Below are 26,915 nucleotides of genomic sequence, written 5' to 3' on the forward strand. Positions count from 1 at the left end.
ATCCTGTTTGTCCATTTAACTCATAGTTTAAAATTTTCAGCATTAAAAAAAAAGAGATCTGCCAACTTTGCTCAACTCTGTCTTACTGAAAAACACCAGGTTTGTAAGCAGCTGCTTAGAGGCCGAGTTTCCCGCCACAGCCGTAGTGATAAGGCCCTTGTGGACCTGCTGTTTAGCTCTGTTGTACTGGGCAGTGCTTTTCAGTGTGCCGCTGCTGGTACAGGCAAGAAGTGTATTTGGAAATCACTGCAATTCTTTCCTTTTGATTGTGGAGCTTTCAACAGAATGAAACGTCCTTTGGTACACTTGAGAGCGACATACCAGTAAAGAAGACCCCAGACAATGAATGACTATACCTAGGCAAAAACACCCCACAACAATTATCTAGGGTTTTCATTTTCCAACTCTAACCTCTGAGAAGAACTAAACCACATCAGCATCCTAGGAAACGGAAGGGGTGCAGTCAGGGGAGCTGTCCCAGTTGACCGGGTCACGTGGTCAGATCGCAGGAAAGCCAGAAGCAGCGTCTCCCCTGCGCCCAGCACGCGAAAGGGCCATGGCTTGTTGGATGTGGAACACACACAGGCAGATTAGTTGAGCCTCTAACTTATAATGCCAATCTTTATATTACCCTATTGCAAGGAAATGGGAAAATACAAACTTTTAATTGTTCAGAATGAAATGGTGACTGACGGTTAGTGTGAATTTATTTAAATAAACCAACTGCCACAGGAGGAAGAAAAGGAGGTGATCCTGGTGACTAACAGTGACTTCCACTTCTAAAGTACGACACTATCATTGCCTTTTTAAGCTGCTGTATAGTTCCTTATGGATTTTAGAAATGGGATTTTATAACAAAATTAACAAATGTTAATGTTATTTAAGTTAGAAATCTATTTAACAATGAAAAGACGTTTACGTTCCTTTACCTGGATGATCATGGATCATAATTGGTGGTATGGAGCATTCTACCTCATTGCTTTTAATAATATCTAAAGCTGGACTAATAGGCTGACCTGGCGAAACTTCACTATAATAGAATTGCACACATTCAAGTCACTGTTTGGTGGGTGGGGGCTCCACACCAGTGTTATTTACGAAGCAAGTTATCAGAGGCCTTTTTGTGTGCTAACAGACCGGGCAACTATTATGTTTCTAGAGCTCACTTTAATTATTAAAATTTTCTTAAATATAAATAAGGCTTTTGGGGTTTGAGATAGTTCTGTGTTAATTCAGTTGTTCTTTATGACAGAGTCTTATAACTACCTTTTGAAAATCAATTAAAATAGCATTTTTGGAACTAACATTGAAAAGCTATTTAATTCCTTAATACATCCATCTGCCAAGAAAAACTTTGGATAATATCTGAATTTAAGAAAGAATGGTACAGAAGCTCTTCTGGAGAACATCAATTATACAGGCTGTTCCAAACCTTGAAGGATAAGAGAGTATAATGAAAAGTCCAAAAAGCTTATATAATTAAATGGATTTAAATTAACTTTCAAAACCAATTATCACTAGGACTTTCTGGGTTCCTTGGATTGATTAGTTACTATATATAACTATGAAAGATTTGTTTTTAAGAAAACTACTTAAAGAGGCAAAACAGCATGGTAGTTGAGCAGACTCATCAGGCTCAGCCACTTCCTAAATGCAGGATATTGACTATGTTTGTGAAACTCCTTATAACTTCTTTGTGTCCCAGTTTCCTCATCAGAGAAATAAGGAAAAATAGTCCCTCATAAAGTACCCTGTGAGGATTAAATAGTTAATACATCTCACACACTTAGAAAAGTGCCAGGCACAGAGTGAGCACTCAATAAATTTAGCTGTTACTCTTACTATTTTATTTAAATACTGCAAAAGCTTAAAGCATTCGCAAAAGTGAGTACTCCTAATTCCACAGTTTGTTTTCACTCTACGTCTGAGTAGAGCTAGGAACCAGATGTTTCCAAACAGAAGCTCCATCCCTCACTATTGACCCCGTAGTTATTTAACAAGACTGGCCGAGCAACTAACTGCTCCTGCCAGGCACGGCTCTGGCATCAGGCATTATTCTAGGAGCTCTATCTCGAGCTATGTCACCTACATTTCAGAGCTGTTTCCTGTTCTGCAGAATGGACATAACATCTACTTGTCTGATCATCAGGTTACTGTGAAGCTCAAATGAGGCAAAATGAATGAAGGCACTTGGAAGATTTTGTAAAGCACCATCAGAGTGTGTTACAGGAATGTGGTTCAGGGTGAGTATGTCTAGACCCTTTCAAAGGAAGTTTATTACTCATAGTTCTAAAAGGTCTTAAAATTAAAAAAAATAAATAAAATTGTAAGTATACTTCTTTAACACTATAACATTGTTTATAGACTATTAACATGCTTGATTATAAAACTAATTCTCTTGAACCTCAAATCTATGGAGAATAATTAAAATATCAAATAGTTGACAAAGAAATAGTTGCCTTTAGAAATTGTGGTTGCAGAGAAAATGTCGAGCCATGTGCTTATGGTCATATATTATTAACTAAACCAATAACTAGCAGTTTCTTTAATTATCAAGTGCTTTATAAACAGTTTCATTGAATCCTTACAGTAACCCCATGTGGTAAGTATAGTAGCCTCATTTTACAGGGTTAGAATCCAACTGCCTGCAAAGTCCCTGTTCTTAACCATTACATTACACAAAATACCAGAAGAAAAAGCCATAATCATGTGTCTTCACCAGATCACATACTTAAACCTGGTAGATCCAGGAGCTCTAAACTATGTTTTGATCTTTGGTAATAAAAGTGACATTTGAAAAGTTACAGTGCTTACTATTCAGTTCACTTAAAATCCTTACGAAACATTTCCAGTTGGGTTTTTAAAAAATAACACATTGCTCACTGAGAAAAAAAATATAGAAAAGTAGAATTAAAAATATCCATAATTCCACCATTCGGGAGAACCACTGCTGACAAAGCCCTTTGCATATATTTTTATGCAATTGTGAGCTACGGAATTTAGTTTTTCATGACCTTAAACATGATGCCAAACACGGTGGCTAGACTAAAGTCTTTTTAATTGGCAGATATAAAATAGTAAATTTTGCACAGGCAGAAAATTATTACAGAGATGGTATTATCAATATCTTCCCAAATATTCCAACTCTGGAAATACAGAGAGTAACTTATTTCAGTGGTATGAGCTCAAAAATATATTGATAAGAGAATTTATGTGAGAAATTCTTTAGTTGATCTTTGTATCTGTATGTATCTATATACATACATACTTCATAAATCTTAAACATTTTTTTTAGCTGTGTTAAGTGTTATAGTTTTCTACAGGCCTGACAGTACTATAATTATTAAAACAGTTGAGGAGAAAATCGTTTTTCAGTCACTGAACTTTGCCAAAGTTACACTTATGTGTGTTTAAACTGTAAAGTTTTTCCTTGTGAATAGTTGTTAAATATTTGCTTGAGACAGCATATTCAAGATAAGCAAAATTCTTTTCAGAGATCCTATCAATCCTGCGTATAAATGCAGAAAAAATTGCTACCATTTGTGAAACGACATCACAAAGAGTGGAGGAAAAAACAAAAACCAGCAGAATCTTTAGGACAGATTCCAGGTATTATGTCAAAGCGCTGCATTACTGGCACCCTGAAGTAACTTACACCCAAATCTTACTCTTTAAACTATCACTGGACATCATAATTTATGCACAAAGAAAAGCAAAAATTAAAAAAAATGCAGACATTCTTATAGAAAACAAGGCAGACAAGGATCAAGAAAATTTTAAAAGTAAACTTTCTAGTACTTCTAAGAGGAAGAGGTTTATGTTAGTCATAAATTCTAGGAACCTATTTATATTGCTTTAGTATGATTTATAAAAAAAATCATACTCATATAAATATTTTGAATGTAAAAAAATAATGCAGACTGGTAGTTGGATAAGAATAATGTTCATTAAAACTGTCATTTGAAAATAAAGTATAAGCTTGATATTAAATAACCTAGGCAAAGGGAACATTAATAGATTCTAAGGAATACTTTTGGATTTTTAATGTACATGAAAGTACATACTGTGTATTTATGTACAATATTGAAAAATTATCAGGTATATCTGAATTAGCAAGTTAAAATTGTATAAACTTCTTTTAGCGAGTAAAACTATGTCTTTAAATAGGAAAAGATTAAGCCAAACTATTCTCATCTTGTCCAACTGGAAACGATAAGTAAAATAAGCAAATGAAAATAAAAAATGACTATGGCCTGTTCTCCATAAAAGAGATTAATGTCATACATCCTTTTATTACAGAACATATTTTTTTTGTGGAGAGAAAAGGTTATGAGGAAATTATATAATTTTAAACAAGATTCCTTTAACTTTAAACTTATATCTCTTTAAAATAGCTTTAGCAGCTTACAAATTAAGTCAAAGTCTTGATCTATGCATTTCCCTACTTCAGAGATTTAGGTAACCTGTATAAAAGTGAATAGTATGTTCAAAATTGTATTTGAAAAAAATAGAAATGGGTAGATGATGGTACTTAAAAGATTACACTTCAAATTTAGCACTTTTCTTAAGATGGGAAGGTATGTTATACCATATTATCTATAGATATTTATTGAATAAATATGGTTCACCTGATTTTTGAAAAAATCTTGAAAGCTTATTATAGCATAAACATGTTGAACTGGTATTAGTAAAAACCAGAATAGGCTTTTAAACAGTTAAAAAAGAGAAATTCTGATAGCAAAAAAAAAAACTTGCAATATCTTCATTTGAGGTTAAAAAGAAAACCCAAAACAGTGTCATCAAATCACTATATGTTTCTGCCTTAATATTTTAAAGGTAATATATTAGGATATACTATACATACTAATAGCATGAAAGTGCATCACATTGACATTTTCACTTTGAAGGCTTAACAGTGATTCTTAAAAACATCACAATAAATGATCATAATTTAAATTCTGAATATGTGAACCAAAAACCCCCAATAAATCTGTATTTAAAGCTTACAAGTTAAATGTGAATTTCTAAGACAACATATATACATAAGATTCAGCTATCACAATTAATTCTTTTTCATTAAACAGTATCACAGACAGAATGTGTCCTTAAGTCCCTTTCTCTTTGAGAGTCATACTTGTAGGGACTTGTTCATTATCTGGTAAGACTGTTCAATCAGACAACAGTTAAAGGAGGTGAGTCTGTATACCTTAGAGACTCTGTCTTAAACTTTTTCTGTACAGAGTGATAAGGCATTAATATGTTAAGATAGCAAATAATTTATAATAAAAATAGATAAAAATTCTCTTTTAAATATATCTCAACTGAGAAAAATCATAGAAGAGAACAAAGGACATATTTATCACCCAGGCACTCTTTTAAGTGTCTACTGTGATGAAAAGACTTTTCTTTGGGTGGTGGCGGGGCGGGGCGGGGGTGGGGGCACTTAAAACAAACCATATGACTTGAATGCCGGGTATCCTTATAACCAACACGTGACTGGATCTTAGGTTTTCTTTGAAGTTACTATGAAATCTACACATTCAAATGTGCTGCTTGCTATTAATAAAGGTAGAAAAAGATTGTTAAAACATTTGGTATCATTACTGTTATCAGTAATCACTGTAAATTATCTCATGATAATATTCTGTACTATAATGTGGACTTAAGTCTTGTGCTAAACAGCAGCATCGGTTATAACATCATGGTTCAAATGATGGTCAGTGACTTAGCTGGTATATGGCCAGAATGAAGAAATCTGCTTATAATAAATAATTAAATAAGAAGTATAGCTTTATCAGTTGCTAGAACTGAGCAGTGGGCTTCTTGGTATCCAGCGGCAGCAGAAAAGTTTCTTTTCATGAATTACAGTGAGGATGGAGAACAGGCAGCTGTGGAGACTGGGATGCTAGCTAGCTTGCTAAAATACATACTTGAGCTCTACTGGGGCTGCGCAACCTTGTTGTGCGTGGGTTATTTGTAAAGGCTGACTGAACGAAATTCCCTTCATCATGCAGGCACTGCTGTCTGCACTACAGTAATAAAGCAGCACGCTGACAGATATAACAGCTTCAGGTGATAAGCAATCTGCAGGGATCTGCAGTTGGATGGTTGGTTGACTGGAAATGCTCTCTATTTCTCCAGATGGTATCTGCCCTTGAAGAAGCCATTCATTGTCTAGAAAATAAAAAGGTAAATTAAGACTGTATAAGATAAAAGTGTTCAGTAATATAATATGAAAACTACAGAACAATCTAGGGAATACAAATGTATATACAACTCTGCAGTGACTTGCGAATTAAGATTATGATGAATTATTGAATATCGAAAGGTAGTAATAAATAACACTGGTTTTTTAGAAACAAGTAACATTGCATATATTATTCTAATGGCCCGAACAATACAAAAATTAAGAGATTCTGTCTATCTGTTTTTAATACATAAAACTCTTCAGACTTAAATAGATTATCAAGTCTAATAAGCCACTAAACATCTTTAACCTTCTAGTATTAAAAAAATCTTTTTAAATGTCTTTACTGTTGCAGTACCTTCTGTCAGAAGGCACGCCCATGTTGCACTGAGGAAGGACATGCGTACACTCAGCCTTAGAGGGACTTAGATATCAAGAACCAGCATCTGGGAAATGTGGGACATGCTTTCCTGCCATCTTAGAGTATACCGAACACAATCTAATGACTTATCAGTGACGCGGGGCCATCTGTGTAAAAACTGATCTATCTACCGAGTTGTGAAGAGATTCCATGACTACTTTTTAGCTCTTCTGTCTTTCTTTTGACCTCAGGATGAATCAGCACCTGCCCCTATTGGTCCTCTCCAGCTCTTCTTTAGGGTGGTGTTTCTAATCTATTGACTGAAAAATCAAATTTGAAAAAAGTATGTCAAATGAGAGTAAGGAGAAGGTGAAAGGTGAGAATCTAAAAAGTCCAGAACCATTATGTAGGAGCTTTTAAACAATTCTTTTAACATTCTCTGGCCTTCTTTGCTTATTTCTGGATGGAGGAGTATGTTTTATTTTATTTAATGTTTGATTTTGCTAGATAGCAGATTGGTGGGGAACTTATATTTTAAATCAAACAGGAAAGTAAATTGGGCTATTTAAATGTCCAATTCTAGAAATAAAAAGCAGAAAATGTTTTTTTTTAGATATTTTTCAGATACATCACACATGGGATTTGTGAAAGTTATAATATGCTAATGGTGCTTTTATGCTGCCTTTTTTTTTTTTTTGGCTTAAAACCTTTGCATATGCTGAAAACTAAGTTTATACAGACCAAAATTTAGTTAAAAATAAGTGTTTCTGTCTCTAACTAGCCAAGAAAAGAAAAGTCCTTTAATCATAGGTGTACAAATGTACCCCATAAAATAATTTCAAAAACCTTCGGTTATTAGGATTCTTGCCTGAAACCTTATTTACCCCATACAATAAAAATGGAACCAATATTTTAGACAAGTGATAAAATCGCTAAGAATTCGCTCTAGACTACTTCACTTTCCTTTAAACTATCCATATTTATATTTCTATGACTCAATATTTATGTTTGACAAAGAGTTATAACAAACATGTTAATGTGTCAATAATCCTATTTTAAAAACCAGTACACTGCTCTTTAATTTCACAGAGAAAAACTAACAGCGAACTCCAACTGATGCAATGCTTTCCAACCAATGGACAGAGCAGTTGAACTGGCAATTGAGAACTTGCTCTGAACCTGTAGAGGACTGAGGGATGGCCAGGGACTGAGGATTCTGCCCACAAAGCTATCCAAATATCCTCCTAGGACTGCATGGCCTCACAGATGACCATGTCCCTCTTCAAACCTCCAGAACCCTCTCCCCTCTCTCTCAGTTGATGGCCTTGCTTCTCAAAGTACTAAGAAAACAGAAGCATTTGGAAGAAAACTTCCACCTGCATCTACCTCCCTAGCTATCCATCTAGCTCTCTGGGTCACCCATTGGGCCTTCTCACCTTCCTGTGCAAACGTTGTTCACATTCCTGACAAAGGCCAGCATTCTACTTGTGCACTCCATTCCCTCCCCTCGCATATCTTAAAGGATACCCACCCCCGCCACCTACCATGAGCTCTTTCCTCAACCGGATCTTTGCCATCAATAAACAAGGTATTTTCTCAACTCCATTTCCCCCTTCTATCAACTGCTCTATTTTCTCTTATCCTGAAAGAGCTGTCTGTATTCACTCTCTCCAATTCCTCTTCTACTCTTTTTTAACCTCCTTTAAATCAGGCATCTCCTCATCCATCACTCTGAAAAAGCTCTGGTTGAGCACATCAACTAACTCTGTAACGTTAAATCAGTGATCAATTCTTAGTCCTTATGTTACCTGATCTATCAACAATATATTGCACTTGACACAGCTGGTCACTCTCTCCTTAAGTCAGCTGCTTCTAGGAAACTCAACTCTCTTGGTTTTTCTCCTACTTGCTTATTCATTTTTTCCTGGTTCTCGCTCTCCCCTCTGACTTCTTCATGGCGTGCTCTACATCGGTGCCACTCCAAGTATAGTCCGTGGCCTGGTGCTCATCCACCAACTGATGAGTTAAGTACAGAAATTGAGAGTAAGGTTTAGAAACCTTTATAACTTCCATGTGTGTAACTGGCGGCTTTGAATTTTATGTCTTTAAAAAAAATTGCATTTTTAGGCCTAATAACCCCTAGAGCAAGTTTGAGATGGAGTGGCACAAAGACACTAACCTAAGAACAAGCAGAGCTGAATTCAAATGCCATTTAATATATGCCCTTGAGCATTTATCATAATCAGTATAATGAGCATTTATTATAATCACTCTTTGAGCCATTAGTCTCATTTATAAAAGAGGTTTAGAATAGATGGTGTCTTTTGGTACTTTTCACAGCTATAATATTCAAGGACCTATCATTCTGAGACTACAGAAGCCTGCCTCATGTCACTGACTTGCCTAGTAGCAAATGGACGCAATTATGATTAATTTTGAGTGAGTTACACTATTCTTTAATAAAAGAGGAATGACTCTCAAAGATTACAGAAAACTGCTAAAGTGGGGTTAGATCTGGATCTATTTTGTCACAAGACTTCCCTCAAATCCTGCCCAACTATAGAGCAAAAACTCACATAACAAATGAGAAAGATTACTAGATTAAACACCAAGAATTTATGGAATATTTGCATTTGCAAGGTTATTCTCATACCTTTGGCTGTTAGAAACCAGCAACTAGGTGCTCCTTCAGTTAGTTTTGTTCCTGATGGGAGGTCTAATCTTAGCTTGAACTGGAGAGTCTGTCCTGGAGATGCAGCCACTGGGGGAAGTCTAATGGCTGGAGCAGATTTAGGTAGTATGGGTACTGTCTTCTGTTTTTCTACCAGGAATGGGCCATCTACTATCGTATTTTCAGACATGAAGACTGGGAGCTGGGAAATAAGAAATTTTTATTAAAGCACAGGTACTTTATAGTAACTGTAGAATGAGAGTTTATTTTTAAACTTCATTCTAAAATGAGGTTTTATGTCATAGACTCTCAATTTTCAATGAAACTTAATTGCCATTCTAGTCTGAATTAAAATGTTTACTTAGATGTCCTCATGATTATTCTGTAGGTTCAGAAAAATATTTAGTCCTGGCAAAAAGGTTACCAACACTTATGAATGAAATGTAATTAATTGTCCAATATGTTTATAGATGGTAGGAAATTAGAATAAAACTTTATCAATTTAAATGTAGTGAATATAATATACATCTTCTTATAATTTTCATTGCCAACTATGTCATTCATCTTATGGCAGAGATCTATGTCAAAAGAAATGACATTTATGTTATGACAATTTGTTTTTATTTTGAAACATATCTTGGAAATTCTTAGAATTTTAGAAAAAATAACTCGCATTTTTTTCAGGCAAATGTGACACATCAAGGGGAAGCTTGAAAATTTTATTAGAGACCATGTCCGTATCTTTAAAAATTGATTAGAACTTATTATTCTTCTAATTTTCAATGTCTTGAGAAATGTGGCTTCTAGAACTTTCTTCAAAAGATTATTTGGTAATGGAATCATCATAGGAAACAAAGATTACACATTAAGGATCATTAAAAATAAAATTACAAAACTAAGCAATCTAACCCACATTGTACGTGTGGGTAGCGTGTGTCAGAATGTCTACACATTGAAAAAACAGATCTGAGTCCTCTTTTTCCTTTTTTTCTGAAAGTCCATCGAATTCTTTCCAACTTACAGTATCTTTCTCAAGCACTCTCAGCACAAATGGAATTTTACTTTAAAAATAAGATATCCTTGAAACAGACATTCATTTACTACTCTACCTACATGTTTCGTTTTCATCACTAGTGATGGACTAACCAAAAGTACCTGTCAGTGCTATGAGGATCTTAGTTTCATTCATAAAATGATATCCTCTAACTTATATTTTAAGATTACTTACCACAGAAATCATTTTTGTTTCTAAATCCATCACTTTAATTTGATGATTATTGGTGTCTGCTACATATAATAACTGACCATTCTCTCCAATACACAATCCTCCTGGTTCGTTAAAAGTTGACTCGGTAAAACTGGAACCAATAACATTACTTGCGTCTCCAGTTCCTGCTAATGTTGTACAGTTTTTTGTTTTTGGATCCACAACCTTAATCTAAAAAGAAAGGAAGAAAATTGGTGTACCTGAAGCTCAATCGCATGTTTGTAGTACGGAAAAGGACAGTATTATAGCTAGAGAATTTGTTTGTCATTAGTATTCTTAAAAAAAAATCTCAGAAAAGGAACAGGCATTTCTATATTTTCTTGAAATTATTTATGAAATTTTAAAAATTTAAATGTCCCTTTTGTCACAATGGGACACAACTGAACTGACTTCTCATGAGCATCTAACATTGGCTGAGGATTTGCTACTGATGTTAAACTTAATGATTCCCCAATGTGTCTTAAGTGTATTAAATTTATAGTCACTCATAAAATATTAATATTTCCCACTGATTTTTATTAAAAAATCAAAAATGGAAATAGTTGAATGGTCAGTACAATAGAGACAAATGGAAATGTTGCTTAAAACGAAATTATTTGCTAACAGGCACTGCAACTATTCAACAGCTCAAAAATGTTCATTTGTTAGTCAACATATTAATTTCTCTGCTACTTGCCTTCTCTTTATTTACTGAATTTGTTACTAAGATTTGGTGGGTTGCAATTCAGTTTTGGCTATAGCCATTGGAATCTGTTTATTAGTCCTTTCCTGAGCTCAGCGTACCATCATAACCTCTTTGTAAAGAAAAGACCGAGAAAAGAACAGAAAATGCTTGTATATAATTGTCAAAGACTGTTATTCCTCTCTGCATTTTAGGAGTGGCAGTTGTAGGAGGCTCATAGAATTTTCAGCATTTTAAATACCACGAATAAAAAGTAGGGTATTACATAATTCTGTCAAGACTCACCTTGTGATTGTAAGAGTCTGCCACATAAAGTAAATTCCTTTTTTTGTCCCATGTTACTCCAAGTGGGTGCTGAAGCTTTGCGTTAATTCCTACTCCATCAATATCACCAAAAGCGAATAAATTCTTTTTTTAAAAAAAGAAGAGAAAAGCAGCGTGCATTAAAATTTTTACAGTGTCTGTTGGGATGTAAGGTGAAAATTAAGATGGCTGTATATACTACTTGTTAATGGGAAAAGGTCTGATTTCATATAAATAAGGCTGAGCATTTGATTCAGACTTCTCTTGGTACTCAAGATTGTATCCTTCCTTTTTTCTCTGAAGCCTTAACAGTTATATATAATCAAGTAGAGTCAGTTTACTTCTCTTAGATGGTTTTGCTACTTGTTTCTTTATATTCGCATTTCCTTTGGTTTGACTTTGGCTTTAACTAGTGGGTAAAGCAGAACTCTCTCCGAAATGTTATTAACTGGTCACAATTCAGAAAACTACAAGCTCGGGAAGTGCGTGGGCACACTGTGCCAAGGTGGTTTTTATTACCATGGGATCTCTCTCTCCTCCTACAAGGTGCTTCACTGCTCCATCTTTCAGTGAGACGGTTCTCACTGTGCTGCTCTCACTATCGGCTACAAACAGGCAGCTCCAGGGATCTTCAGAGGCCAGAGAAAGACCTGAAGGTTGGGCGAAACCTGCCTTGTGAGGATATGCATTATTTCGATTCTCTTCATTTCCACTTCCGGCAAACCGAAGGCAGGTTCCTTTTTTTAACTCACTGAAAAAGACAAGTTCATTGGTTGAAGTTGACATTGTTTCATTGTGTCCAATTTAGTTACTAAATGAATGAGTGTAAATGATAAAATCAATGGTGATAAGCATTGTAAAAAAAAAAAAAATCTGCTGATCTTGGCTTAGTTAAATTTTTTGATTCCTTTTGTGTGAAGACTTTTCCCCCTTTTTTTTGACATACACAAAAATGAAACTATTCTCAATGGCCAGATAGGAAATCACTGACAAGGTTAGAATTATAAAAACAATGAACATGATGGGATAGATTGTTTTTCCTCCAAACGGTCAGAGACAGGTACAGCTGAATCCCACCTTAAGGCCCTGACCTATTAGCCTCAGGCAATACTAGGTTCTGAAAGGGAATTAAAAAGATTTTCTAGCTCTTGATAGCTTAAAGCTTAAATTTTCATTGAAAATGTTTTGTTTTCTTGTACATATTAGAGACTAGCAAAAGGAATCGAAAGAATCGTTTTGAAAGATATCCAGGTAAAGCATTACCTGTTTTAAGAAACTGATAAGGATGATTATGTTGCTTAACTAATCAATTATACAATCAATATCTTATATACATTAAGAAAATGTCTATCATTTATAATGATTATTTGTAACAATTGCTTTTGTAAAGCAAAGAAAGTTTTACACGGTTTCTAAGTTTATGCCAGAGGGACTGTAAGGAAGACACGGTGGTGTCTTGTGTTGAGAAAAGAAAAGCTGACTACAAAGCAAAATAATGAGAGACTATTAATAACTGGGACCAAATATGGCACAACATGCAAAAGTCTAAAACAATCATCAATCACTTAGTGGTTGATATGTTCCCAAGGTTGAAATCAGGTACGGAGCAGAGGATGGAGGTAAAGGGATAAAGAATACATAAAATATGGCCACTTATTTAAGGAATTTATAAAAATAAACAAAAGGTAATTACTACAAGGAGTCTCAACAATTTAAAAAGGAGTTCCCTTAAATAAAAGCACTAGTGTCATTTCTTGTCTGCAAAACCTCCACTCTCCCTGCCTAACTCCTACTCCTCTGTCAGGTTTAGTTTAGTAGCATCTTCCAGGAAGCTGTCCTTAGTATCTCAAACTGGTATCAGGAGTTCCTCTTATTTATGTAAGGCAGTGGTCCCTGAACCTTACTGGCACCAGAGACCAGTGCTCCTATGAGAAGCTAATGCCTGATCATCTGAGATGGAGCTGAGGCAGTGGGTGATGCTCATGCTGGGGAGCAGCTGCAAATACAGATGAAGCTTTGCTTGGTTTGCTGGCCGCTCTCCTCCTGCAGTGTGGCCCAGTTCCTAACAGGCCACAGACCGGTACCAGTCTGCGGCCGGGGCGTTGGGGACCCCTGATGTAAGGCTCGCTTTCAATTTAAAGAACTACTGGTGTGATCTCTTTTACACAGCACCTATACTTTCAACTGTTTTGTTTGTTTGCTAATCTGTTCTTCTCCTCTGTAAACCCACTGAGGACAGCAATCATATCTTTTCATTTTATGCTTAATTAGCAAACATATTTCATCCCTATTGCCTAGCATAGTGTCTAGTATATAGTATGTTTAATAAATATTTATTAGATGGATGATTAAATGTTGCAAACATCATATTAAGCAACACATACACATATACACTATTTGAAATATATTTGATATTTTGGATGATATAACTGCTCCATTCTATTGATAAAAGTAAGTGAGATGATAGGCACTTTCTATGGCAATCTGACAGTCTATACTGTCTACTGACATTTATTCATTTATTTATTTCTTACTTGGCTTATTATGTACTGGGTACTATCCTAGGTAGTGGGGACACAAAAATGAATGAGAAAAGGCTCTTTCCTTGAAAAGGCAGTCTAGTAAGCGGAAATAGTTATGTAAACAAATAAGTGCAACCAAAAACAAAGAAAGAGAGAGGGAGAGAGAGGTGGTGAGGGGGACAGAGAAAGAACTTACCAGTGCAGTGATATAACTACATGCGAAGTATAGTGAATCAGAAGAGTGTGGTCAGTTCTACCTGGGGTGTTAGGAACAGGAGGGAGAAGCTCTATCGAAAAGAAAATCTCTGTAGAGACACTATTTTTTCATCTTTGTATCCTCAACAGCAGCAACAAAGCTACCAACATTTACTGTACATGCCAGGCAATAGGAGGAGTTCTTCACACATGTTATTAACTCTCAAAACAGGCCTAAGAGGTAGATATAAATAAGGACAATGAGGCTTAGAATGTTCAAGTGGCTTTCCTAAGCTCACGCAGCGAGTGGCAGAGCCAAGATTCAATCTCAGGCCTCACAACAAAACCAGAGCTATTACCTACTCTGCTTTACAGTACTCAAATAACTGAACCAGTGATCGGGGATATCGGAACTACCTGTTAAAAGACCACTACCTACCAAATGTTTCCAGTTCTCTTTCTAGACGCTCTGTGGGATTGCTCTTCCCAGGTTCCTTGAAGTTAGGTGTGGTCATGAGACTTACTTTGGCTGAGGAAATTACGTAGAATTGATGTGTCACTTCTGAGCAGAAGCTTTAAGAGCCATAAGCTACTCGCCACTTCTCTGCCAGGATGACTGGCAAAGATCCAGATGGTGGCTGCTTCACCAGCATGGGTGGCAGAGCAGTACTCCCCAGCAAACTCACGTAGGTGAGCAAAAAATAAACCTGAAGATGCTGAGAACCTGGGTTGGCTGTTGTGGGAGTATATAGCCCAGCATATGCTGACAATTCAGTGAGTGGGGCAAGGATGGGGCTTTGGGAAAGGGAATTCTGTGAACTCCGAGGCGTGCAGTTTACCCAGAGAGATGCTGCCACTTACCTTTTCTTTGGGAGTCTACCACAGTCCAGTAGGAGTGCCCATATCTGATGAGTCCCTGCCATGGCTATCCACAGAATGTCATCCCTCTGGACCTCTGAATCTTTATAAAAAACAAACAGTAAATATTATACACATATCTAGATAATACAAAACATACCAATTGTTTGAGAAATTTAAATTAGGTAAAAAGAGCAAGATGTTTATAAATCATCTGCTAGAAGATAAAAACGTTGCAATGTTTAAAACTGTTTTTGAAAATTTTCTTTGTTAAAGATATACTTCTTTAGACTTATAACTTTATCTGTAAATTCACAGAAATCCAAAGTATTTTTAGTGGCAATATGTCCCTCTGCACCTCTAGGGACAATGTTTTTAAACATTTAATTTCTATTTTATATGATAAAAGAAATGGGTTGATAACATATTTTCCAAAGAAACTTTGGCAGTCAAATATCCAGTACTAACCAGCTACATTATATGCTTTAGTAACAGGTTTTCTGAACAATTTCTCATGGGAAAATCTATCTTTTAATAGTTTAAGACATGTATATTTCTGCTATAGTATTCGATTTTAAACTTAGCTATACATCACTATTGCTATTTTAAAATATACTGTTTAGTTATGAAACTTTTTAAAAAAGATATAGTTGACATACAAAAAAGGTAAGAGTACAATATAGTACAAAACAGCTGTTTATGAAACTTAGTATTTACTAAAATTAAAATGAATAGTTGTAAAATTAATTTATACCTTATTATAATAAGGCTCTATTTCTCAAATTCTATAGTTTAAATATTTTAATTTTATATGTATTCTGAGGCTACTTTTACATGCAATTGAGGTATTTTAACTAAAAAAATTTGGTCAGATATATCCTACGCTCTAAGAAATATCTTGCTAAGGCTATTTTATTTGTATTTTCTTTAAAGTAATTGGTATCCAGAAGGAACTTTACTTCCTTAACTTGTATTACTTTCAATTGTCTTTCAATTTAACAACAAAAAAGGTGATGATGGTTCTCTATAAACTGTGGTTGCTATGTACCAAGCACTGTACAGAGATCATCACTTAAATTTTCTCAACGCCCCAGGAGACAGGTAGTGTTATGAGGCCCTTTTTACAGATGAAAAAACTGAGGCTAGAGAGGTCAGGTAACTTGCTAGGATCACATAGCTAGCAAATGAAAAAACTGGAATTTGAACCTAGGCAGTCCAATGGAAAAATCTATTTCACATGTTGCCTCTTTCTCTGTATTCTAAATTGATCTCCTATGAAATATAAATGAAAGTAGTTTATCTCAATTTAATTTTTCATCGTCAAATATTTTTATAAACACAAACTGTATTAAAAGTGACAGTGACATCCACATATTCTGGAGACTGTCTCTACTTAATCACTTTAAAACTAGATCAAAGCTTTTCACATTTATTTTATTTTGTCCCTTCCAAGTGAGGACAAAGTATGTAGGTAACTGTCCATAAGCCAGAAGAGAGCTCTCCAGAAACCAGTCATGCTGGCACCTTGACCTTGGACTTCTAGCCCTCAGAACTGTGAGAAAATAAATTTCTGTTGTTTAAGGCACCTAGTCTGAGGTACTCTATGGCAGTCCAAGCTGACTAAGATAGTCCCCTGAGAACAGAAATGAGACAAGGATAGCTGCTATCAACACTTACATAGCATCACAGGAAGGTCCTAATTTGTATAACAAGTATGAAAAAGAAAAAAGCATAAAGATTAGAAACAGAACTGCAATTATTAGAAGATAACATGCTTTTAAAGCCTCTACCTTGCCAGAGGAGAGCTGTGTTGGCATATGTGTGAATGAAAGACCGCATCAGGCCTCCATTATTCAGTCCTCCAAACAGGCCAACTAAGGTCTACTGTATGAAGGCAAAAGCTTCATAGTAATAAAGAGTGAACATCTATTTGGTCTTGGTCTCTGTGTACGTATTTCCTTAAGAAACCCGAGGAATGAGGAAAAGCGTAGATGCACAGGCTGTGTCAAGTCAGGATTCAGGTGTCTGAGGTTCCACGTACCAACTGATGAAGTCGGCAGTGCTTTCCAAACATTAATCTTCGTAATTCTCACAATAAGCCTCTGAAATTTAGTAGCTTCAATTTACTTGAGGAAATTGAGGCATAAATAGTCTAAGTAAGTTGTCCAAAGTCACACAACTACTAAAATGTGAAATTAATTAGAACCCAAGCGGCCTGGCTCCAGAGTCCATGCTCATGACTACCATGCTATACCACCTCTAAAGTTTTTATCCTGCCTGATCATTTCACTGAAGGCTGAAGAGTTTGTTCTTACAAATAAAGTGAGTTTGAAAAAAATAGAAAAAGGTAGTCTGGCATTTATAATGTCTATCAAACTAACAAGTGTTATATTATTTACGCTATTCATCCTGGATTTTGAAATCTAAATCACATAGTTGTATCACTGAGTATAGGTATTAGTTTTATTCCAACAAGACTGTGGCAATCACGAACATTTCAATTTTAAATTAAGAGTACACTTAATATCACTGACTCTCAACAGTCACAAATTAAAAAAGGACAATGCTAAAAGCTAAAAATGTTTTGGAAGTATTTTAAAAGGCAAAACCCATCATACTCATCAATAAGGATTAGTGGAATAGCTTCAGAAAACAGGAATAAAATAAGCACATGAAACATGATAATGAAAACATTACCTGCAATCCAGCTTTTAAAAATTTTGAGTTATTTTATGTAACTATGATAAAAATAGATCCCACTGACTAGAACCCTCTTAATAGCATCTGTGAAACCAGCCATTAGTGTAAATAGTTTTTTCTACACAGTCTCTAAACCTCCTATGAAGCAAAGCATTAAGCCACTAGGAAAAAGCAGCAAAGCTGTCACCCGCCCAGAGCACAGGAAAAGACCAATGAGACAACTGGAGAAAGAGTAGAAGAAAAAATCTCTCTACCTCTGAGAGAAGGACAGGGAATTGTCTTTGGCCAAAGATCCCATAATAACACCAAGCAGAGGTTACCCACTCCTGAGGGAGAAATAGGAAAACTCTTCAAAACCACTCAGAGATACAAGGCAGTTGAGCTGCCAGAGAGAACGCTCATGCACACAGGGCCTTTCAAGAAGGCTCATGCACACAGGGCCTCCCTAATACTGAGGCTGATCAGAATAACAGAGAGCACTTCCCCTTAGCCCCAACACAACCTAGTACAGAATGACAAAAAGCAGCAGTTTATCCCCGGGGTAGCTGTAAATGTGAAGAGAGAGAACCACTCTGTGGCTCGCTATGCAGGATGACTGAAAGCTGAGGGTGGAATAGTAATGCTGAGAAAAACCCTCCAGAATCTAAGCCCCCAAGCTTAGGCAACACCAGCCCACTGCTAGAGGAATTCAAAAGGTATGGTGAATTAACAGAACTCAAGGGAATAATTAAACCCAGACCCAGCCCAGCTTCTGATTGCACTGACTCAACCTCCCATAAGAACTGCATAAATACTATCAATCTCAGCTTCTATAGTTCTACACAAGATGACTGGAATTTAATAAAAAATGAGAAGACACAAAGCAAGCAAAAACTAAACAAAAAAAAACCCAACCCAACCCAACCCAACCCAACCAAACCAAAACCATTTTCAAGAGACAGGGCAATCAACAGAAACAGACTCAGAGATGACCTGAAGTTTGGAACTATATGACATATACTTTGAAATTATTATGCTTACTACAGTAAGTTAGAGAAAAAGGTGACCAACATACCTAATTAGGTGAGGAATTTCATCAGATAGACGGAATCTATAAGACAGTAAAATGGAAATGCTATAAAAATATCAGAGATGAAAAATGCCTTTGATATGCTCATCAGCTGATTAGACACAGCTGAGGAAACAATGACTCTATAGATATTATCCACATCAAAACATAAAGAGAAAAAAACGGGTGCAATAAAAAGAATACAATATGTAAGAATTGTTGGATACCACATAAGAGTCTAACATATGAGTAACTGAAATCCCCAAAAGAGGAAAAAGGAGTAGAAAAAATATCTGAAGAGATAATGGTGAGAATTTTTCACAGATAATAATAGACATCAAACCACAGACTCCAGAATCCTAAGCAGGATACTTCCAGACATATCAAACTGCTGAGAGACAAAATCTTGAAGGCAGCCAGAGAAAAATCACACTTTATATACAAAGGAACTAGGAAAAGCGTCAGACCTCTTATTTAAAACTAAGAGCTATAAGAAAATACGATAACCTCTTTAAAATATCAAAGAAAAAAAAAAGTTAATTCAGACATATACGGAGTAAAAACATCTTTCAAACATGAAAGCTAAATACTTTTCCAGACTCCCCTCGCCATCTGCCTCCCCCTGCCGAAAAAAGGCCAAGTGAAATCACTGTCAGCAGACATGTGCTACAAGAAATGTTAAAGGAAGTTCTTTAGGCAGAAGCAATACTCCAGAAGGACACTCAGGACTCTTAATAGCCACTTTGGAAAACAGTCTGGCAGTTTCTTCTAAAATTACACACACACTTATCATATGACCCAGCAATTTCATTCTGAGGCATCTGTCCAAGAGAAATAAATATGTATGTCCACATAGAAACCTGTACACATGTTTATAGAGGCTTTAATCATAACTGCCATAAACCAGACACCTGAAATGTTTATCAACTGATGAATTAATAAGCAAATTGTGTGCAGCCATACAATGAAATATGACTTAGCAATAAAAAAAAGAGCAAACTATTGACACATGCAACAAGGATGAATCTCAAAAGCATTATGCTAAATGAAATAAGCCAGACAGAAAAGCCTATACTGAGGAGCAAGAAAAACATTACTGCCAGTGGCTGAGGTACGTGGTGGGAGTTGTGAGAGGGGGACTGAACGAAAAATCACGAGATAACTTTTTGGGGTGATGGAAATATTCTTTATCTTGATTGTAATAATGGTTATAAGACTGTATGGGTTTGTCAAAATTCATAGAACTTATAACTAATAAGGGCGAATGTTATTTTCCGTAAATAATACCTCATTACCTGACTAAAAAAAAAATCTTATAAACACCCAATGTGGTAAGACAATATAAGAATCACCTCTCAAATTTTAGATGAAAAAAAAAATTACTTTTATTTTAATAAAAACATACTAGTCACATTGTATAAAATTTCTCAAAAAAAAATCTGCATCATCTGATTAATTTAGAGGATCTAAAAAAATATATTTTATGTATTTATTTGAAGCACACTAAAAAAGGGGTACTTTGGAAATTCAGTGGCAGAAGATTAATGTTTGCTATGGCATTTTATAGCATATTAATGGAACTCTGAGAAGCATGCTATCTAAACACATAAGTACCAACACTGTAGATTATAAGATCAGCATACTAAATAGCTCGATTTTGATCATTAAAGGTTGTCTAAGAATAGCTAAACCTCCATGTAGAGAAAATACTGATTAAAGGGCCAAGGAAGGTTAATGGGATTCGGGCACATTATCCTTTGTATAAATGATTTAAAATCAGGTAAAGTCTATGTAGAGACTAGCAGAGGTTCTTGTCTGGCACAAGTTAAGTCATGCATATTAGAAACATGACAGTTTCTGCTGACCAAATGAATATACTGTAGTAATTATTTTTAGTGCATTATATAGTTCTGACCGTATTTGGAGTGATAATCAAAAAATGAAGATGAAACAATCACTTTTGTAAAAATCACTTTAAGCTAATTATTTATGCATTTTATCACTGTAATGGCATAATTAGGTTAAATATTCAGATGCTATTTAAAATGCACCCATATATTTACACATTAAGTGTATGTCTAAAATAATCAGAGGTCTTTCAAGTCCTTTTCCTTAATCTCTTCTTGAAGTATGTTTTATTAACTGGGTCGCTTGGTAGGGTATGTATTTAACTGTGCATTTGTCCTTGTTATTTTTCATTCTCTTTACCTAATCTATTTTGCTTTTAATAAGATTTAGTTTTTAATTAAATATGCATATGAATGAATGTTATAAAGTTTAATAACTAAACATCCATACGCACACCACCTAGCTCGAGAGGAAAACATTTCAGAACCTAGTGCACCCTTCTGTGACCAGATTCCCCTCCTCCTCTTGCCAGAAGCATTTAATCTAAAAATTCGTTTTTCATTTTTCTTCTCTTATATTTATTTTACTATGTGTGGATGGATTTCTCAGTATATTAGTCTTGCTTGCTACTGAACTTTCTATAAAAGAAATCATATTGTAGGTCTCTTCAACAACTTGCTTTTTTTACTCAACCGACTCCTGATACTTGTCCATGCTGCTAGGTGTAGCCATGCGTCACTATTTACCTCGAAGAACAACCTAATGTATGAAGATACAACACCTAATCTATTTTTCATGTTTTCCTCCTGATAATTCCATCCACTCTCCAATTGCTAACTATAGTAGAATTTCAGAAACATTCTATAAAATTCTTAAAGCATTAAAAAACTTTAGTGTTTACAAGAACAATTTTCCTCAGCCACAATCCCCTTCAAGTTGCGTTTAAACCCATATTTGTTTAAACCAGTTTTACTATTATGTAATTTAAATATATCTGAGCCAATTTAATATAAATGCAAAAAGGAAGCTGTTTCTATGAAAATAAAGTTGAATACTCTGGAAAGACTCAATAAAGGCAAGTAGCTAAGTCAAATTGTTGTTGAATTAGGTGTGGTCCTACATCAAAATCTTGGCTAAAAATTGTACACTTATATTTCTCAAATTAAAACAAAGCATTTTTAGTTTTATGATTTCCATAGTTAACAGATTTTTTTTTCTAATCGAACAATTAACATAGTCAATCACTTCAGTAAAGGATTCTACTGTATTTACTTAATTCTACTTTTATTATATAAAACATTAAAGTAGCTTAGAAAGAAATAAACCTTGATTAGATAAACACATTTAAAATAAGAAAATGTAAGCAAGAGGTAAATAGGGAAGAAAAGAGAGATACAGCCATACTAATACTAAAAATTGAATGTCATGTTTCCGTTGTCCTTTGCTAAAGATAAATTTGTCTCTAAGTTCCCTAGCAGTCCATAGAACAAGGCAAACACAGTTATGATAGTCAAATTTTCCAGGAGCTTAAAAACAAACTTGATACTTAAGAAAAAGTGTAACTACCTATAATACAGAGAGGTTATTTTTAAGGTAATAACTGAAACTACCAGCAAATACTATAGTAAAAACAGGAACAAGTCCCATAGGGCTATGTTTTGATGAAATACATAATATGAAACACATACACAAACATCAATATAAATGAATGTGATGCTTATGTGTCGATATATTTTTAATGAATGGCATGTTGCCAAAATATAGTTTAGTAAAAACAACTGTAAGGAGAGCAAATATTCAATGATCCAATTTCCACATACTCTGACAATATACATTAATCCAGGATTAGATTAGATTTTAGAATAATTTAAAGTGATGGCTCTTAAAATGTTTTTGGGTAACATACCACTTTGAACTCTAAAGAGAATCTGACCAATCCCCCAAATTTTAAATAGAAGGTATGGGAAGTTTAAGTACCTCATGAAACCTAACCATGAACGCCTTGGGTATATAACCTATGGCTAAAAACTCTCGGGTTAGTGTAGTCATTGTGATTATAGGTCCTTCATACAGTGCTTGAAAATCATTCTCTCTTAGTATTTTGAAAGGTACTGAGCTTAAGTGCATTCAAGATTACTCCTTTTGCAAGGACCTGAAGTGAAGCTATTTTAAGCTGTAAGTGCAGAGCCACATGCTTATAATGATCTGTTGAGCTAAGTAAGGCAGGACTTCCTTTACTTAAAACTGAGTTTAATGACACAAGCCGCAAATAGCACATCACTCCAACTGGAAGCTGAGGGAGTAATGGTCAATAGAGACAAGGTTTTCTTGGAAAGTGATTTAGATGCATTATCGATATGAGACAAAAAATACCCTAGAAATTCCATGCCATAAAGTATGGTTGAAAAACTTTTAGCCTAGAAAAATATTTAAGCACTCTCTGGTCATTAAATAAATTCAACTTAGTAAAGAACATCCTGTTAATGAACAATGTAAATTCTGATGTATATAACAGACTGAATTATTGGTTTCAACTCTTCACTCCTCTGTAGTAATATCATACATCCACATCCTTGCCATGGCCTCTTTGTAGGCAAAGTGCCTACCTCTGCCCCATAACTTTGAGCTTAGTTATGTGACCTGCTTTAATAGGTAAGCAGATATGACATGAACAAAGGCTTAAAAGATGTGTGACTGGACTTAGTCTCTTGTGCTTCTGCCTTTTGCCAAAAGAATATGCCTCAGATGCTGCTGGTCCAAGGAGGATGAGAAACAAATGGAGATCTGCACCTTAGAAGCACCTGGAACCAAGCCAAGCCTCGGCCTTGACCAGGTGACCCTAACCCCATATGTGACCAATAAACAAAGGTTTAGGTTATATGAATTTGGGGATGATTTCTTATGAAGCATTATTGTGGCAGTTACTAACAGTAAAAAGAGGCTTTAAGTTGCAAAATCTAAAATTTGATGACTGAACTCTATATGCACTATTACCTATAAAACATTGGGGGCTCACATAGTAAAGGCAGATATATTTTTTTCCTCTAGGGAGGGTAAGAGCATCTCAAGGCAACAATTCTCATCCACTTTGACTATTTTACTAATATGTTTCAGATTACTTTTCCATCTGTAAGATTTATGTTGAAATAGCTCAGTGGTGCACCAAAGGCAGAGAGGCAGGAGTGGTAGGTAGGTCCTAGTGGGAATGAGTATTTTTAACTCTGAAATTATTTAGAATTGCCGATGCATGGTGATAAAAAGATTGAGCTGTGGTGGTTTTACTACTATTGTTAAATTCTCTACATAAAATATATTCCCTTCTTGACTGCACCTGGGATGTACTGCTCCCTCTACCCTTCCCAACTCCTTCCCCACTATGAGCTACTAAAACAACTCATGATTATTAGGACACAGAATTCCAAACATGAAAATCTCAAAAATAATTTATACAAAATAACTAAGTTATATATATTAAGTACAGGTAGTACCAGAAGTTCATTCATTTTATGAATAATAAAAACTTTATAAAAAGTGAATCATAATAAAAAATTTAAGGTCTTTGAATTATAAGCAAATTGGAATAGAAAATTATTTCTAATGTAAAGACATTCAACTAAACTGGTGCTTATTAGAGCTATAAAAATATTAAGACCATAAAAACCTTTCAGCCCCAAATTCATTTTTCATTGTATTCTATTAACTTACTTTATTCATTACTCTGGTTTTAGACATGTAAATAACCATCTCAGTATCACTGAGGGCCAATGAAAAATAAGAGAACTTATGCTCCTGGATTATCTTATAGTCAATTCATATAAATAATAAAGATTGTAAAGAAAAAGTAAATCGTATGCATTATCAATATCTACATAATTCAGTAGGGTAAACTTTTTTTTTAATTGCTCAAAAGAAGCTACCATGTTTCAGTACAAGTCTAAATATAAAAAAAAAGCAGCTGTCTTTTATTTCTTTTCCAAATTAGAATAAAAAGAACATTGTTAAACGGTACAGTTTATGAATAATCTTCTGAAGTTCTGAAACTATAATTCTTCCAATTTGAGAATATTCAGAACTATATTAATGAAAGCTGCAGCTAAAATAAAATTCTTTAATATTAGAGTAACATATACTCTATCTTGTATATAAAATATAATGTGTAATATTATAAATTATAACATATTCTATCCTGTATGTATTACTGTTTTTACACAACTAACAAATCCCAAGCCACAGGTATAAAAGAATAAAAGAACTAGCAATAAAATTAATCCAAATGAATGTCCCCAGAATAATTTTTAAGTCTTACACTAAGCAGAATTTATTTGTATTTAATATTAAAAGTTTACAAACCTGATGTTCCAATAACTACATCCCATGGGGAACTAATGGGCTGCTGCTCTCCTTTAGCTCCACCTTCTTTATCTGAGCCTTGAATTCCAATGCCAGCTACGGTGCTCACCATCTCAGCTTCTAGGTCAATCTACAGAAATTAATACATGTTTTAACACAATGCATGTTCCTTTTTTTTAATTTTGGTACATGAAAATTTTCAATAGAACTATAGAAAACATCTGTAACACCAATATTCTTCGTTTTAAAAACAAAGCTTAAAAAAAAAGGCTAACCAAATATAGGGCGACCTTGTTATTCAAAAGCACAAAATTCAGTACTTTTCATTTCTTCACCCATCCATTCCCCCAATTTCCACTTATATCCCTCTCTGATGCCTCTATCAGAACTGGTGTTGACTGCATTTTAACTATAAAATACTTTAAAATGAAAACTGAAATTTTAAAGCAAAATATAGAAAAAAAACAAATGTTCCTTAAAATTAAATATCCGTATTTCAGTTTTGCTTGGCTAGTAATTGACACATATAGAGCTTAACATATGCTAGGCACTGATCCAAGAATCATCTATCCATCCATCCTCATAATAACCCTATGAATGTGATTTCATAATTTTAGAGGAAACTGGGGCAGATTATTATGTAACTTTCCCAAAATTCCACAGCTAATAAGTCCAGGATCTGGGATCTGAAGCCAGGCAGTTCCAGCTCTACTACACTGTATTGCCTCTAGTGCATAAACTGAAAAACTAATGCATTCTACTGAAAAAAAGATGCTCTCATTTCTTCTGAGACTCTCCCCCAACATTTTACCATAAAACTTTTCAGACAGAACAGTTCAAAAGATTTTGCAGCAAACATTCATATACCCACCACCTGCTATCAACATTTCGCTTACTTGCTTTATCACATATTTTATCCAGCTATCAATCTCTCAATCCATTTATATTTTTGATGCATTTCAAAGTAAATCATAAACATCAGTACACTGTCCCTAAATATTTCATTATCATTACCTAGAGTTCTATATTTTTTCAGAGTTTTTTCCTTTTTTGAGGCAAAACTTACAATAAAATGCATAAACTTTAAGTTTATCATTTGATGAATTCTCATAAATGCAAAAACCTGTGTAGCCCCAACTTACATAAAGATATGTTACTTTCACTCCAGAAAGTTCCCTCATGCCTCTTTCCAGCCATTCCTGCCCCCCAGAGACAAACAGTACTTCATATAAATAGAATCATGCAGTATTGGCTTTTTTGTGTGAGGCTTCTTTCATTTCACATACTTCTGAGATTTATTCATGTCTCAGTGGCTTGTTCCTTTTTATTGCTGAGCAGTATTCCATCATAGGAATATACCACGGTTCATATATATTTTCCACTGATGGATACCTGAATTATATACTTGAAATGGGTGAATTTAATGCTATGTAAAATATATCACAATAAAGTTGTTAAAAAAAGAAGTACACAAAATACTGCATGTTTTACAAGGTCATATACAAATAAAAAGATATGAATTAAATGTGTCAAAATGGCTGGCTAGGGTGTGTTTATACAGGGGAAACGGAAATGGGGATGGAGAGGAATTTATAAACTAAGTAGTAAATTATTCTAAATGTGAGACGTCTGCACAGAATAATGATGTCTGTGATCTGTGAATGTAGGATTATGATCAATCCTCTGCAAATGAGGACTTAAAATATTTTTAAAAAGAGGAAAAGATGATAATTCCACCTCATTTCCTCTTTTTGCAGACACTAAGTCATATAACAGAAAAAAAACCTCCAGGTAACCTAAATTTGTGATTATGCTACTTAAAAAGTATTTGAAATGCAGTCAATACTCCAAAATCCATTATGTTCTAAAGCAAGAGAAATTGCGTACAATTAAAAAAGGAAGAGTACTTCCTGAATGTTGCAG

At 34.7% G+C, this 26,915-nt stretch overlaps 1 protein-coding gene across 1 annotated transcript in view; it reads right to left on the minus strand.

Moving 5' to 3' along the window:
- Positions 1-1,916: 1,916 nt before the first annotated feature.
- The window catches only part of NHLRC2 (NHL repeat containing 2), a 56,529-nt gene continuing 31,530 nt past the window's right edge, over positions 1,917-26,915 (minus strand). Inside the window, exons 4-10 of the mRNA XM_011359321.2 lie at positions 24,993-25,122; positions 15,050-15,149; positions 11,991-12,222; positions 11,454-11,576; positions 10,448-10,657; positions 9,202-9,421; positions 1,917-6,174 (exon numbers count right to left, since the gene is read on the minus strand). Coding sequence (XP_011357623.1) covers positions 5,918-6,174; positions 9,202-9,421; positions 10,448-10,657; positions 11,454-11,576; positions 11,991-12,222; positions 15,050-15,149; positions 24,993-25,122 — 1,272 coding nt within the window. The 3' untranslated portion in view covers positions 1,917-5,917. The remainder of the gene's footprint in view (positions 6,175-9,201; positions 9,422-10,447; positions 10,658-11,453; positions 11,577-11,990; positions 12,223-15,049; positions 15,150-24,992; positions 25,123-26,915) is intronic.

The sequence above is a fragment of the Pteropus vampyrus genome, unplaced genomic scaffold (genome assembly GCF_000151845.1).
Source record: "Pteropus vampyrus isolate Shadow unplaced genomic scaffold, Pvam_2.0 Scaffold46, whole genome shotgun sequence".
Lineage (NCBI taxonomy): Eukaryota > Metazoa > Chordata > Mammalia > Chiroptera > Pteropodidae > Pteropus > Pteropus vampyrus.